This window comes from Capricornis sumatraensis, chromosome 11 (assembly GCF_032405125.1).
Source record: "Capricornis sumatraensis isolate serow.1 chromosome 11, serow.2, whole genome shotgun sequence".
Lineage (NCBI taxonomy): Eukaryota > Metazoa > Chordata > Mammalia > Artiodactyla > Bovidae > Capricornis > Capricornis sumatraensis.
The window spans coordinates 30215378-30231420 of record NC_091079.1 but is presented as its reverse complement, the minus strand read 5'-3'; the positions used below and the strand labels follow the sequence as shown (position 1 = coordinate 30231420).

At 38.0% G+C, this 16043-nt stretch overlaps 1 protein-coding gene across 7 annotated transcripts in view; it reads right to left on the bottom strand.

Moving 5' to 3' along the window:
• The window catches only part of CYRIB (CYFIP related Rac1 interactor B), a 142784-nt gene that overhangs the window by 6082 nt on the left and 120659 nt on the right, over positions 1–16043 (bottom strand). For all 7 annotated transcript variants that reach the window (XM_068983510.1, XM_068983517.1, XM_068983511.1 and 4 more), the window contains 7 exons: positions 15077–15198; positions 10884–10989; positions 5687–5823; positions 4551–4628; positions 2419–2535; positions 1380–1459; positions 15–141 (listed from right to left, as the gene is read on the bottom strand). In XM_068983510.1, the coding sequence (XP_068839611.1) occupies positions 15–141; positions 1380–1459; positions 2419–2535; positions 4551–4628; positions 5687–5823; positions 10884–10989; positions 15077–15198 (767 nt within the window). The remainder of the gene's footprint in view (positions 1–14; positions 142–1379; positions 1460–2418; positions 2536–4550; positions 4629–5686; positions 5824–10883; positions 10990–15076; positions 15199–16043) is intronic.

Sequence of the window (16043 nt, the reverse complement as noted above, 5' to 3'; positions counted from 1 at the left end):
CAAATACAACTTACATCAATTTTTGAAGTTTTGGCAAATGCTCCCACTGGATGCACGTGGTCATAGAGTATTATGACGCCCACCATTACCCTCAAGCAGAATGACACTGTCTCTTCATTTGTAAATCTGCTTCTGTATTCCCTGGAGGGTAGGAAACATAAAGGTGGATGAGGCCCATCACAGACTCATGAGCTGGCTGATGCTCCAAGTTATCTCCTGTCGATATATAAAAGGGACGCTGAGACTATACCCTCACCTTCTCTGCAACGAGATTCCCAGAGAAATAAGGGGGCGGAACAGTTATCACTTATACATCCTGGTCTCATATGCATGTTGGTATCTTGCCCCTTCTGCTCAGTAGAGATCAGACAATTTTAGAGAGATTAAAAGTAGCCCCAAAGTAAAAGTTTGGGGATCGGTGCTCTGAAAGGCTGTCATCATATATGTGATGAGAAAAGCCACTAGCTTAATAGAGAAAGTATTGGCATTTATAGACATTAACTTGATCTAAACGTATTACTATACTGCAGGCTTTTAATATTCTAAAATTCAATCACAGTCTTCTCTCAAATGGGAAAAAGGAAACAGCACTTTTCGTCTACAAGGAGGGTGGTATGGCATAGCAGAAAGAATCCGGACCACAATGGAGACACCCAAGCATGTGTGTGAGGCCAGTCACCATGCACAAGTCCCTTCACTCCCCAGGACCCTGCTCCCCTAGATGACGATGACAACGCTCTGAGGGTAAGCAGTGGCTCTCTTACTTCAAAAGGTTTTCCAATAAGATGAGTATATAAAATTGTTTTTGAAAATAAAAAGCTCCAAAAAACTGAAGTTATATAATAAAATCATACTATTCAGGAATATAGGAAGAATTCTTTCCGCCTGCTGACAGGAAAATCCAGACAGAAGACATTGTGGTCTATGTTACAAATGGTTTGACAGAGAGGAGAAACCCAGAAGAGAATTTAGGTCAGTGCTGGGGACAACAAAGAAGACTGAGGACTAATAACTAAAGCTGAGAGGAAGGGATAAGCGTTTCAGAATATTTCTAGCCCTCTAGCAAAAAGGCAAAGTGCTCTTTGAAAAGGAAAGAGAATACCTGAGAGGCATAACCAGATGAGCTTTAAAGTTCTTCCCCTATCCTCTCAAAAGCACACAAAACCCCTATTCTGAAGCATCTGACTGGTCTGATGAACCTGAAAACCAAATGTACTTTACACATTTAACCGGAACCTACATTAAGCTGTGTAATTATTTTAATTTTGTTTATTACATACTTGGGATATATTTAATTCCACCTTCCAAATATGAGATTCATATCTTTGTCAATCATTTCAACAGGACTGTTAAAGTGAAAAAGATCAGCAAATACTCACGGTGTTTCAAGCATGACTCTGCACACACTAGCCATGGTGCTTAGACAATCTGTGGTATTTTCTATTGGTAAATTTTTATTCTGTAAAAGTGTACAGAGAACAAAAGAGTGATGAACAGCTATTACTTATGAAAAATTTAAAACCTACCATAACATGAAAATCTATCAACTTTAAAATCTGATTTCTCCTCTAAATTTTTAGAAAATGCACTAGAAAAGAAAATGCACTAGATTCTAGGTGCTGTTCTAAGCTCTGAGGACACAGCTAGGAGCAAGACAGCTGAGATCCGCCCATCTCTCAAGAAGCCCTTACATTTGAGAGCTGGGCGGGAACAGCCACGACATGCAGACGACGCCCCAAGAGACCCGTGACACGTGGATTTGATCCTAAGGGCCCTGGGAAGTCGACTGAAGACCTTCCCCCCCTCCAAAACCTATTCATTTTTAATTGAAAGAAAACTGCTTCACAATATTGTTGGCCTCTGCCATACGTATACATGTGCCCCCTCCCTCTTTAACTTCCCAAACTGGAAACCTTTTATGCAGAGAAGAAGGGAACGTGGTTTGGGTCTTAAGAAGACTACTTGGCTACACTCAGGAGACAGGCCCAGTGGGTCAGAGCATGAATGCAGAAATCCAGGTAGGAAGAGGTGGGGTGCTACGGAGAGGTAGCTCGAGGTAGTAGTAAAGAGTCAAGTTCTCAGACTCAGCGTATACTTTAATAAGAAGAACCAATAAGACTGATGTAGGGGTGAGATAAAGAAAGGAACTGGCGATGAAAACCCTTAAGTTATCTGCTTGTACAGTGTCAAGACCTCACTGTGGTCAGCAGATCATGGAGGTGTCGACTATCCATCCTAATGGTGACTGCCGATAGGTGGCAGGTGTGTACACGCGGGTCTCAGGGGAGAGGACCAGACTCAGTGCACGAGGCGCATCTATCAGCTTAGAGGATCTGTAGTGGACTCACTGAGCCCATCCTATCTGAACACAGGCTGAAGAAAAATGACACAAAGAATAACTTCTTAGGCAATGCCTACCTCTGATACAAACTTTGTTGTAGCATCACTTAAGGTTTTCAGCATTGGAGTTGCCTCAGCATAAAACAAAGACATTCGATTTGCCAATTCATTATTTACTTCATTTTCTCCTTCTGCCTGTGTGGAAAAGAAGGACACTTAATATCAGCTCCTTAAGTTATTAAGATAATATTATAAACGGACCTAGGCAAGGTGCCTAGCTAATGCTTGCTAATCTATTAATTATAAATGCGTACATTCTAGACCCTCAAATGTACACAAAGCTTACATTATCTTTAACAAGAAAAAGATTAAAATATAAAGACATTTTTTTAAAGATTAACTTCTTTAAAAATATTTTAAATGATATTAAGCCACTAAATGAAACTTGAATGGGCTGCCTGCTGTACACAAGAGACCATCTAAATGCCACAGAGGACAGAAAGATGCCTATGACATCACACCCTATTAGGAGCAAGCAAATATCCACACAGCTTATCTTAGTAACATGCTAAGAGACAAGGAATAAAGTGGGGGATGAGGGGAGGACTGAGACTGGAAGGAACTAAACGGATGCATGGAAGGGCTAGGCTTTGGCAGATGTTGATAAACAGGTACACAGGGCATTTCAACCAGACAGGGGGCAGAATATGCTTTCAAATGACTTGGCAGAGTGTAAATTCAAATAGGTCAGTGTAATAAGGGACAGCAACCAGTGAAAGAAAGCTGGAAGGGAAAGCTGGGTCAGACTAAATCTTAGCTTCAGGTCATATTTTTCTTCTGTAGCTAATGGGAAGCCACTCAGCGTTAGAAGAAAGGGGTAACAATTAAGCCAATCTTCAAAATAAAGTTAACTATTGACGGCGGACTGTACCAAAAAGAGAGAGATAGATAGTGTGCCAGAAAATAAGTTCTGCAGCTACAGAACAGTTGCCAAAAACAGTGGGAATTAGGCTCTCAACTGGGACAGAAGTACTAAGAGATGAGATGGGAAGGGGGGCAGTGAAGAAATCTGAGAAAAATGGCACTTGACCACGACTGAACTGACCTATAATTACTGAGAGCAAAAGGCACTACCAAGATGATTTCAGTGCCTTTGGTCTTGGATGATGGCAGGATGGCTATAACAGAAAATTGGGTCATTTTATTTTACTTTATTTTACATAGTGAGTATGAAAAAGACAGACAGTAAGGTCAGCCTCACAGAATAAACTGGCTTATGCAAAACCAAACAAATACATATAACAGATGCTTCAGTAAAAGAAATCTTTCTTCTGATCCAGGCCTGTCTTAAGAGCAATGACTTCATAAAATATTTACTCAATGGTCTTGTTTCTTTGGTTTTTTCAACTGGAGGACAACTGCTTTACAGTATTGTGGTGGTCTCTGATGATCTTTTTGGTTTTTTAACCTTTTATGCCACTTAACACTCCTTACAAACTTACATAGTATTTCTTCATTAAACTATCTACTTGAGGCCAGGGATGATCCTAGAAATTTTCTCTGCTTCCCATACAAATCAGCACACTATAGGTCCACAAAATATCCAGAGAAAAAGATAGTATTTTTCTCACACTTAAGGTGGGCATTTGATGTCTAGGAGAAAAGAGTATTAATTAAAATGAGAGGTCGAGAGGCCAACAAGCCAGAAGAGATGCTATGCTAGCCGACCAACAGGCTCAGAGCCGTCTTCTCACACGGCAGTGTCACACAGACGTGCTTGGGGTCCAAGACCCCGCTCCCCTTCCTGCCAGAGTTAGTGCTGTTCCTATTCCGGGTCAACCTCTCCCCAAGAGTTTTCCAATCTAAGAACATGGGGACAAATAACTCATAACCACTAATTCATGAAACTTTTCTGCAGTTAAAACAAGAAAACAAAGAGAAATTTTTTATCAATGTTATATAGACAAAAAGCAGTTTTACTGAAGTAGCTATGGAACAAAGAACCAAGTAGAAAAATAGGTAAATACCATATGGCTTGCTACATTTTTCTCTTTTTTCCCACAGCTGTGGATGCCTGTAATTATTAACTTTACTACTATCTTTAGCTTTATCTGAATGAATGAGGGAATGAATGAATGAGTAAAATACTAAACTGAACAAATTGAGATCTGAATTATTATTGTCACGCCATAATTCAAGCTTTAACTTACTGGAACATTATTAATCCTCATGCGACTCAATGTTCTTCTGTAATAGCTGAAGTCATTCTGAATGGCAGGATTTGTCATCTAAAGAAAACATTTACAAAAGGATAGTATAAAAATTAAATAAAGTATCCATTAGAGTTGAAATTAGTTAATTTATTGAATTTGTAATACCACTTTAAGAACTAAAACCGTTATCATCCAAGATGGCGATCTGCACTTACATTATGTAACACTGTGCTTACTGCACTGATTTGCTAACTGTCTCATGATGGACACACGAGACTGTGCACACTGGTTTTCAGTCACAGTCAGTACACTGTCCTTCTTTCTTCTCATTAATTTCAGGTAACAGATGAAAAGGCTGCTCACCAAAAATGGTATTACCAAATAGACAAAAACAAAAAGAAATGTGTAGCCACTCACTGTGGGTTATCACAATTAATATACAGGGCAGTCGTCAAATAGACTAGAATTTTATAAACAAACCATTTGTGTTCAAAGTATGAATAAAGGAGAATAGCTGTCTCTGATATAATGTTTATAAAATGCTGGAGTTAGGAATCTAGCTCTTCCATTTTCTAAACAAGGTACGTGGGGTGCTGGAAAGTCAGAGGACCTGCCTCATTGTTCATTACTATGACAGAAGTGGAATTAAGGTCTCCTGATATGGAATTTAAGGCTTCTTTCTTTAAATGCACTCCTTTTAGCAAAAAGGATGCAAATAAGTAGAGGCAAGGAAGGGGAGGGTGTGAGAGAGAAGACAGAAGGGAAGAAAGGAAAGAAAGAGAGGGGTAGGAGAGAGAAAGAAAAATCAACATTTTTATACATTAATAGAAGAATGCTGGGGAAAAAACTGGGGATGAGCAGAAAAGAAAAAAATATTAGAAGATGTCAATATTGTTTCAGAGATACTTTTTTAAATGAAGCTAAATGAAAACTGAATATTGAGCAATTTGTTGTTTGCTATGCTACACCAAAAAGCCTGCATAATTTTTAAATCCAGTTTTCCACTTTTGCTGAGGAACAGCATACATCATGCCACCACATTTTAGTAAGGGCTCCAGGCATTTCCTCCTAGTACTCATTGAAAGACGCATGATTTTCTTCTATAACAAGGAGGACCAGCAGGACAATCCTACCTTAAGTTCATCAAACCGGAGTGTAAAATGAAGAATTTCTGCGAACTGTTTAGCAAGAGCCTGCTCTCGCTCTAGATGCTGGGTGGGAGAATACGGGGTACTTGTCAGGGCTCCCAGAAGACCTCTTAATGCTGCTTCTAAAGAACAAAACATTAAGATGTTGTCTATTTATCAAAAAGCGAGCATTTTTAAAATATTTTGATTTCAATTTCCATAAAAATAAGGTTTCTTTAAAAGTTAGATTATCTAAACATAACACTCAAACTGAGTACTGTTCACTAGAATAGAAACCCTGAAGTGACTAACTCAATTTCCATAAACCCAAATTCAGAATCATGAAGAATGTGAATCTGAATGAAATATCAAGATCAAAGGACAAATCTTACATGATTTTCACATTCTACACAGTGTTGATTTTTATGAAATGGTAACTGTGACTATGTCTTGTTTGGTGAAACTATGGTCAGTCATAACTGTATGTGGGTATGAATGAATTACCAACTTCACATACTTTGTGCTGTTTATTTAATATGTGGTTTAATAAGTAGCTTCCTGAGTGTTGTACAGCTCGCTATCTCAGGGCCATAATATCAAACATTCTAATTCATTACACAAATAAAATTGTCCCTTGAAACAACCGCTACTTTTGGAATGCCAAACTAATATTGTGTTTAAAAATGGAAATACTAAAAACAAAAAATAATAAAAATATAGAAATACTGATTTCACTTCAAAAAAATCCCAGAAATCAAACTAATACTGTTACATACTACAGAATCATACAACAAGGCTAGTTTCTATTCAGAGAAAATAAAGTTTATAGAGTTAGATGGTGGTCTGCCATTTATGAATAAATGCTAGATTAATAAAGATATTAATGAAAACAAATTTATCTCACATCAACTTTTAAAAAGCTGAAAAATTACCAACTCTACCATTTATTTTTTTTCGATTTGATCTACCCAATTATGAACTAATACCCATACTTGTGTACTTAACCTAGTCTGTCATTTAACTTTCACTGTCAACTATGATATGGACATTACAGATGGATAAACTGAGTTTCAAAGAGGTCAGACCCCCAAGGGTATATTTCATAAATGCCAAGTGCTTCTGGCTTCACAGCCCTATTATTTCTACCAATAAGCTGTTTTTCATATAAAATGACATTCTAACTAGCCTTCCATAACCTTTTAAGATTAAATTATTGATTAGTACCAAGAGTAAGTACTCTTTATGCATCTATTATGTGCCAAGTACTGAGCTAGACACTATTTGTAACCCACACAGTAACTTCAAATGATAGTTATCATCCTTTTTTAATAGTAAGTTACAAAATATATTGATGGTCTAACACGGGTCAGGCACTGGGTACACCGATGAAGATGGACACACCCTATGCTCACACACACAGAGACTAATTATACAGAGAGAAGACAGACAACTTACTACAGCTGGGATATGTACTGAGAAGGGTATGGTACCGTGGAAAGGTGTGAAAATGGAGCTTCACCCAGTTGCAGACTCAGGGAAAAACCTGCCTGAGTACATGACACCTGGACCGAGACTGGACTGCAGGCTAAGGATGAGAAAGAGTCTGCAGACAGACAGGGCAGGGAGCCCAAACCTGAACGGAAGAGGGGCACGACCGAGCAGAGAAACTGCAAGACAACAATGCAGGTGGAACAGAGAGGCAAGGAGGAGAGGAACCTAAGACTAAAACCATATGCACATCATCTGTGGGCCACACGAAGCACCCTGGCCCTGCCATCTTAGCATCCCTAGAGAAACTAAGCAGGGTAGTGACATCATCAGATTAGCATTTAAACTTCACTTCGGACTTCCCTAGTGGTCCAGTGGTTAAGAATCTGCCTGCCAATGCAAGGGACTCCGGTTCAATCCCTGGTCCAGGAAGATTCCACAAGCCACCGGCAACTAAGCCTGCGAGCCACAACTACTGAGCCTGTGAGCCACAGCTATTGAGCCTGGGTACACAGAGCCTGTGCTCCACAACAAGAGAAGCCACTGCAACAAGAAGCCCCAGGCACCTCAACTAGAGAAAGCTCTCAAGCAGGACCAAAGACCCAGCCAAAAACTAATAAATAATTAAAAAAAAAAAACGCCACTTCATCTGCAGCATGGAGAACAGACTGTGGGAGTATGGAAGACGTATCGAGTGGAGAAATAATGACTGATCAGGCCACAAAGTACATCCAGAAGGGGGAACAAGGCCTGACTAGGAAGAGGAGGCCCCTTCAGAGACCAGAGCCATATAGTCTCTTACTGCCAGCCATCCACTATCAAAGACCAGTCTGAATCCTCAGGAAAGAACCCAAAGGATACGGACTGCAGGGGATTTGAAACAGCCAAGAGAGATAACCACCATTATTGTGTACTTCAGAACCTTCTAAATAGGTTTTGGTGAATTTAGCTCACTAAAGAGGAGTCAACGTGCTGGACAGACTCACTCACTGTGATCTCTGGAGGTGGCCGCTGTCAGCCCCTGCAACGGGAAGAAGACTAAGCAGACACAAGGCAGTTGTGTACTGTCTGGACACACAACCTTCCCTTAGACAGCTGCCTCACTTGGGAAGGCCTCTGACCAAAACAAGCAAGTACAGGATGTTTCTTAGGTCAGCAAGGTTAAACCATGTTGGAAAGCTCAGTATCTTCTGAATTAGTGAAGTGATCCCTCTCCTGGAGTCCAGCCCATGGCTGATCTATAGTGCTCGAGCCAAGCAGCCTTCTCTTTGAAATTCTGAAGGACCACATGGATATTCACAGTTTGTGTGGTGCTCCGGGTGCTGTGTTCGGTGTTTATCCTCATCTCTGGCTTGACAGCGCGGAAAAGAGACAACAGAGGTTACGTGCACTTAAAGCAGAGGGCTCAACTCACTGGAGGTCCAAGTAGGACACTGAAGCTCACAGAATTTAAATGATGGAGCCAAGAGCACACAGCTAATAACCACCAACACCAGAATTCAAACACAGGCCATTAGGCCTTGAAAGCCTGAAATCTATTATTATTGCTTATCCTAAATACCAACAAATATTTGATATATCAGACACATGTATTCGTTAATCCATCACTCGCTCACTCGTTCAACACTGAGTTCCTATCACATGCAAGCAAGGGTATGCATCCCATCAGCAAGGCAACTGGAAACATGAACCACGTTACCAGCCAAGAGATGAGGAGTGAACCACCAGATCTTAAATGTGTACTTCGTTCGCACCTTTACAGAAGTCCTAGCCTACACAACCAAGGCTCAAGGCTTCCACATGACAGGATGAAAACCCCAGAGCTTTTTGCTACTACCTGTGTCATTACAACCTCTGGTGAGATGGAACACAGCACTTGTGCCAAAACACACACCACTCACCTGATGTAATTCCAGTAGTTAAAATATGAACGTGTAAGCCTGCCTGGTTTGACCTATTTTATAATTATTCCTTTTTTTTTTAATTGGCAAATGCTAAGAGACCAATATGAACGTGAGAAGGATCTATGCAGCAACAAAAGCCTTTTAACTTCAAAAGCAGCTGGGAACTAGCAACACACAAGAAAACTCTTAAAGTAGCAGTGATACTACTAAGAAGTAGAACTACTTATTTAAAGTAGTAGTGAAGATAACCAAGAGGAAAACACCTAGGCCCCCTGAGGTTACAAAGCTATGGATTACATAAGATACTTGACTGAAAGAACTGACTGCTATGCTTGAGGAAAATAATTTATAATTCTTACTTCTATAAGAAAAGGACAATTTACACAAACGCTTCTATCTCAACTATTACTTGTCTTTGCATTTGACAGCATGTACTGCATCTAAGGAAAAATAGCAATTCTCCTACTTTTTTAAAAAATACGGATATTTAAAAAAAAACAGGATTTCAACTTTGAAGCAGAGGTTGACACAAATGGCCAAGTAGTTTATTTAAAGACATAAAGAGAGCAAGATGTAAAAAAGCAGGATGCAGTAGGGACTCACGGCAACTAGAAAGCACATGCCTTAACTAACGGACACTGTCGGTTTGCCACTTAGCTTCCCCAACTGGAGGAAAGATCAATTGATCAGTTGTTGCCCAAGCTCCTGATTTTTCCAAAGCAACCAAAGACTTAAAGACACATACACACAAAACACAAACAATTACCAATTTTAAAATGTGGCAACTAATTAGGAAGTTTTAAAAAACCACATGGGCAAAACAAATCATATCTCGGGTCTAAATTTAGCTTATAAGCCCCCAAAAGGTATCACCAACTCAATGGAGGTGAGTATGAGCAAACTCCAGGAGATGGTGATGTACAGGGAAGCCTGGCGTGCTGCAGTCCATGAGGTCACAAAGAGTTGGACACGACTGAGCAACTGAACGACCAGCTTCTATCTTACAGTACTAGTTTTCTTATTAAATTGTATGTACTCATTTAGGATATATAACATATTTATATGATTCAAAAAGTACAACTATATAAACACATGTCAAAAACTTGCACTGAAATGTTTCAAACTTCTAACACAATCTACACCAGTTCCCACCCCACGCTCCCAACTTCACAAAGTAAAACCTCTTCCAATTTACACAAGCAGCTAAATGGTTAAATCTTATCTGGTGTCTCTTCCTTCTTCAAGAAAAAGAACTCCAATTCTACTTATTCACTGTATTAAAGGCACAATTCTGATCTTGGAATAATTTTTCCCATACAAGGGAAAAAGCATACCGTTCCGAATTCTTTTTACTTAATAACTCCCTCGGTAACTTCACATATACCATTAGCTTCCCAGTTCTCATCGTGTACAGTTTTAGGTACATGGATTTGATCAATCTTAGGAACACAAAAATCTAAATCACTGAGGAGACTGAGGATTAGTTCCCACACATGGGAAAGGATTTGCTCCAGAGCTGGAAAGGAATTCTACCAGCAGTTCTCACAATAGGACACTTTAGGCTGCAAAAAATCAGAAATCTTCTTATAGAAGTTTTAATTTGTTGAGGAAAATGGTCTAAATAACTTAAAAGACCTAGCCGAAAAGGAAGACGGCAACATTAAGCTATATAATCTTAGATTCCACCAAGCTGCTTTACCTATGAGACATATATATTTAGCAGTGTAAACATGAAATCTTGTAAATAGCTTCCAGTATCAATAAACTCCTTTTTCACTGAGGAAGTCATAATGATAAAACTTTTCACTTACCTAACCTCTGAGAAAATTCATAAAATTTCTTTAATTTGCCTACTAGTGGAACAACTGCACCCCATGCCTTCTCTTGTAACTTCTCGTCTGCTGGATGCTGGATCGCCTTCAAAATCCAAAGAATAAAAATAATCAAGATTTATTTTAAAATCATAACAGTATTATTTTTACATTAAAATACAGGTTTTGGCAAACATAGGAAATCCTGGTATAGTCTATGAAACTCAGTATAATGGATCCAGGAGAGCTGAAACTGGCCTTCTCAACTCCAGGGGTACTTTAAACCTAGTATAATAGTTTTCATCACCCTTGCAATGGATATGGATAGAAGAGAATAAAAAAATGACACAATGTATGTTTGTCAGGTATATTATGTCTTGATACCTGTTAGAATCTAAAATTTAGACTCTCAAATTTAGAACCAAATAAAGATACCCTTTTATATTTTTTCCCATATCACAGATAAGCTTTCTTAGAAATTCTTTAAGAATTGTTTTAGTAGATAAAAGGAACAAAAAAAGGCAGGTGGTAAGTGAAATAAGACCCAATTCTGGGGAAAAGGTTAATAAACTCTCAATAATTCAAATTCCAAGGTTCAACCTAGCTTAAAAAAAGCTATCAAATACTGAAAAACCTAAATCAACCTGAAAAAATGTGATTTAGAAATTGTTACTTATCCCTTCCCTATAACTAAAATCCTATTCTGGAATCTAAATTTTTTAGGTTTTCTTGAAGAAGGTGAAAAAGTTTCACATGTGAAAGGGGAGAAAATAAAACATAATCTAGAGACTCTATTGTAAATATGAATATGTTCTTTCTCTGCCCAGTCTTCCAAGTCATTGAGCAATCATTTGTAAATACAGAGGGCTATTCCCAAAGAAATGTATATTATTGATTTTATCTTTCTTTCACTTATAGATGGCTTTTCTTCACCTTGTTTCCATAACCTGGTCTGCTTTTTCTAACATCATCACATGAGCTAAACATTCCATCTGAAAGGTGAAGCGCCTGTTTACAATATCATCAGAAGATAATGGCACATTCAGATTTTCCCAAGACACTAGTACTCTGACTCCATCCACACAAAACCAGAAAGAAACAAATAAAACTGAAACTAAAGATTTAGAAGATGCTTCAAATAAATTACCAACAAGCTAAATAAGTGGGCTATATACACTGTTTAAACAAACTGCTTTATAAGTTTGTGATTATATTCAATCTTTTTTTACATAAACATATAGGAGTCTGAAATGAACCTCACTTATATGACTATCTAGAAATAATGTTATGTTAAAGAAAACTGGAGTTTACAACATGTAACAATCCTTATTTCACATTTTGTTAATATGACTATTTCAAAGGGACTGTGATATTATTCTGATGTGCACGAAACAATCCTTTTAGCCTTTAAGCCAAATCTCAATGGTTTTATATCAAGTAGTAAAAACTTGTTCATTTTATTATTTGGGGAATAAGCAAACATAAAAATTTAAAATTTATTTTCTTCTCTTCAGAAGCCTATTCAATCTCCCTTGCAAGGATTTAAACACGATTTTCTAAATACCAACTTATTCTCATAATATTAAAATGCTCCAGCAAACGTCACCCACTGTCAAGACTGAACAGAGTTAACTATTTCCCTGGGTGTGCCTTGCCTGGATTAAGAACCGAAGACACTGGCTGCTCTTCTATGACAACTGTTTATGGTTCACCTTATACTTGTGACTCTCCTCTCAGAGCAGTTCCACCACTGTTAGATAACACTTTTGACATAGCACCTATATCATAGTCCAATGTGGAAAATGGCACTTAGTGAGATGTCAAGCCTTTTTTTAAAAAAAGTGATGGCCACCATTAAAAAAAATAGTAATAACATGCGAAGTGCTATGGCAAAAGAGTACAGGGAAATAGATTATTGGGATCTGAAGGAAGGCTAGGAACTGAGCAGGAAAAGAAAAAAAGCAGTGGCGTGTTCCAAACAAAAACAAAGGCAAGGAACTGTACATGTGCAAGACATCAGGGAAACAAGCAGTCCAGTGTAGGAGAGGTAAAGAGAACAGAAGCAGGTGAGGCTGTCATGGAGTAAGCATTATAACTCTTATTTTCAAAAATGTTAAAATGTTTGATATATCAAAACATTAGCAGAAAGTTCTTACTTCCCTCTCTAGTGGTTTATTCTAGAGCATAAGCTTTGTTTATGTAATAGATTCTTTTTTTAAAAAAAGTATCTTATTTATTTGACTGCATTGGGTGTCAGTTGCAGCACACAGGATCTTTGCTCTTGGCTGTGGCATGTGGGATCCAGTTCCCTGACCAGGGATCATACGCAGGCCCCTGCACTGGAAGCACAGTCTCAGCCACTGGACCGCCAGGGAAGTCCCTAGATTCTGTCTTAAATCAAATTTTATTCACCTTCAGAGCTGTGTTTAATAAAGTGCTATTTAAACAAATACATATAATAATTCACCTCATTAGCATAGTAATAACAGTAAACTCTCAGTCTATGTTCTGTGTCAGCTTCTATGTGTCTCTTCTGATAAGATTATCTAACTTTATCCTCAAAACAACTCTATGAATTGCTTCCAAGTTTTTGCTATGATGAATAAGGCAGCCATAAAGATTTTTACATTTATCTCCCCGTTGAATGATAGCCTTCTGGAGAGTATCTTCTAAAATTAAGTATCTGACAGAAGAGTACAGATAATTTTATAGATCTGATTTTACACCTTGTCAAACTGACCTCCAAAAAGACAAGGATTCTACAATGCCACTTGCATTGATTAAGACTGTTTCTTTAAAAACAAAACAAAACATGTTTCTTCATAAACCAACCTCCATTAAACTTTAAACACTTTGTTATTCTATTGTGTGCCTTCTCAAAAGGTACAACAGTTGTTCTACTAAGTCAATTAAATCTTCACACTGACCTATGACAGTTTCAGTAGTCACATTTGTTCTTTATACATTAGATTTATACTCTGCTTTGATATGTTTAGAAAACTTGAAATTCACAGAAATGGTTACATGCCTTCATTTACTGAAATCATAAGGTTTTAACTCAAGCCAATGATACTGGCAAGATTAGTCTTCTTGCATTTATTCTTCAGTAGTTACTAACTGCTTACCAAGCACTGTACTAGGTGCTGATAACACAAAAATAAGAAAGAAACCTTCCTCAAGCTAGAAGGCTGAAGAAATAGACATCATATATCAGTGATTAAAAAAAAAAATGTGCAAAGTGCTATGGCAAAAGAGTACAGGGAAGCAGAAGATTATTGGGATTTGATGGAAGGATAGGAACTGAGCAGGATAAGAAAAAAAGAAGTGCACATTCCAGACAAGAACAAAGGCAAGGAACTGTACATGTGCAAGACATTTGGGAAACAAACAGCAGTCCAGTGTAGAAGAGGTAAGAAGAAGAACAGAAGTAGAAGGTCAGGAAAAAAATGAAACAACAAAGTGTGAGCTATGCCTTCAAGAAATATAATGAGAAAAAAAGAGACAGAAGGTCCAGAGGCCAGGGAGTTTTTTTGGGTAGTACAGGACACCCGAGTGTATGTGGGCATGCATGGGGAAGAACTCAGTAAAAGAAAAAGATGCAATTAAGAGAAGGAAATTCAAAGAGTTAAGTTTCAGAGGAGGGTGGAGAACAAAGGTAGAGAAGTTGGTCTTGGTAAGAAGTAAGGACACGGCTTCTTCTGGTGTTGGGGGGCGGGGGGGGATAAAAGAAATGGAAAAAGAGATGGATGAAAACCTGGATAAGTTCAGAGGTTTGGGAGAAGAAAGCTGAGGGAGACCACACCATACATTTGCTCTCTGGTGGCGTCAGACACAGTTGAGGGGATCCAGACCACAAAGATGGTTTTGTTTTCTCCTAGGAAGCTTAGGAGGAGCAGAAAGATAGACTGGCAGAACTGAAAAGCCATAGAATGCTCGATGGTCTCCCCTCCAAAAACAGTATGAACAGCACCACCATGGATACTGTAAATTTCAGGTACGAGAGTAAACCAACAGAATTCTCTTTAATGTATATAAATTACGTAGTTATAGAACCTTGGTTTGTTTACCCTTATATCACTGCAACCACTTCTGAAATAATGCAAGTGATCTTCCTTTAAATAATTGTGACTATGGAAACACACAATACAATACAGGAAACAATAAAGATTAAAAAGAGTGACAGGAATTTTCACCTCCCGTATTTCATGGCCAGCTCCTCTATATGACTGCAAGTCCTCCAGGATGCCTTCTGCATCTTTTAGAACCACATTCACCTGGTTATAAATTTCCTTCTCAGACTCTGTCGGCTGGGCATCTAAACAGCAGGAAAGCACAAGAAAATTTACAGTCACATGATTTTTTAAAGTACATGTACAATAACTCAATTATTAAATAATCCAATTTTCTAAAAAGTTGGTTTGACTTAACATTTTTTCCAATGCTAACTTCACACTTCTTAGAAAAGACTGATCATTTTCCCGCAGTTCTGCATTTGAATAACTAGCCTCAAGTTGGTATCATAGAGGAGCAAGGAACATCAAACATTACTATTCAAGTTACAAATCATGACATGTTATATTAAACAAATGAGAGTTGTAACTCAAAAATTTTAATTGTCAGTGTATACTCACTGTTTCTACTATACTCACCACTAACAGTAATGACTGAAAATGCATGAATAGCCACCTATTTAACTCAACAGAAATGAAATGTAATGTACCTGGCTCATCTACAGTTTAAGACATAAACTACTTTCCTATAAAGTTCAATGTAATGACTGAGTTTTGATATAAAAAATTAGAAACTAAGAAAAAAGACTTTAGTGGTTCTAAAAACCACTTTATACTCTGACTAGTGAACTTCTCTGCTGATGAACAAAAGGTGCAGATTACTATGCAAAGGAGTTTGAGTTAAGAAAGGACTCCAGAATTACTAGGCTAATAAAAACTAGATACTTTAAGATACAATATTATCACTGAAATTTTGAAATATTAATGTAAAAACTGAGTTTCTATATACTTGGGACTGAGTGAGAAGAAAAATGAAGGGGGAATTATAAAAAGCACAGTTAGGAACACAAACATATGGGCATGTCCACCATGTGTGGTATTAGCCACAAAACATAGGTTTTAATAGATGAGTAATTCTAGATTTCTCTGT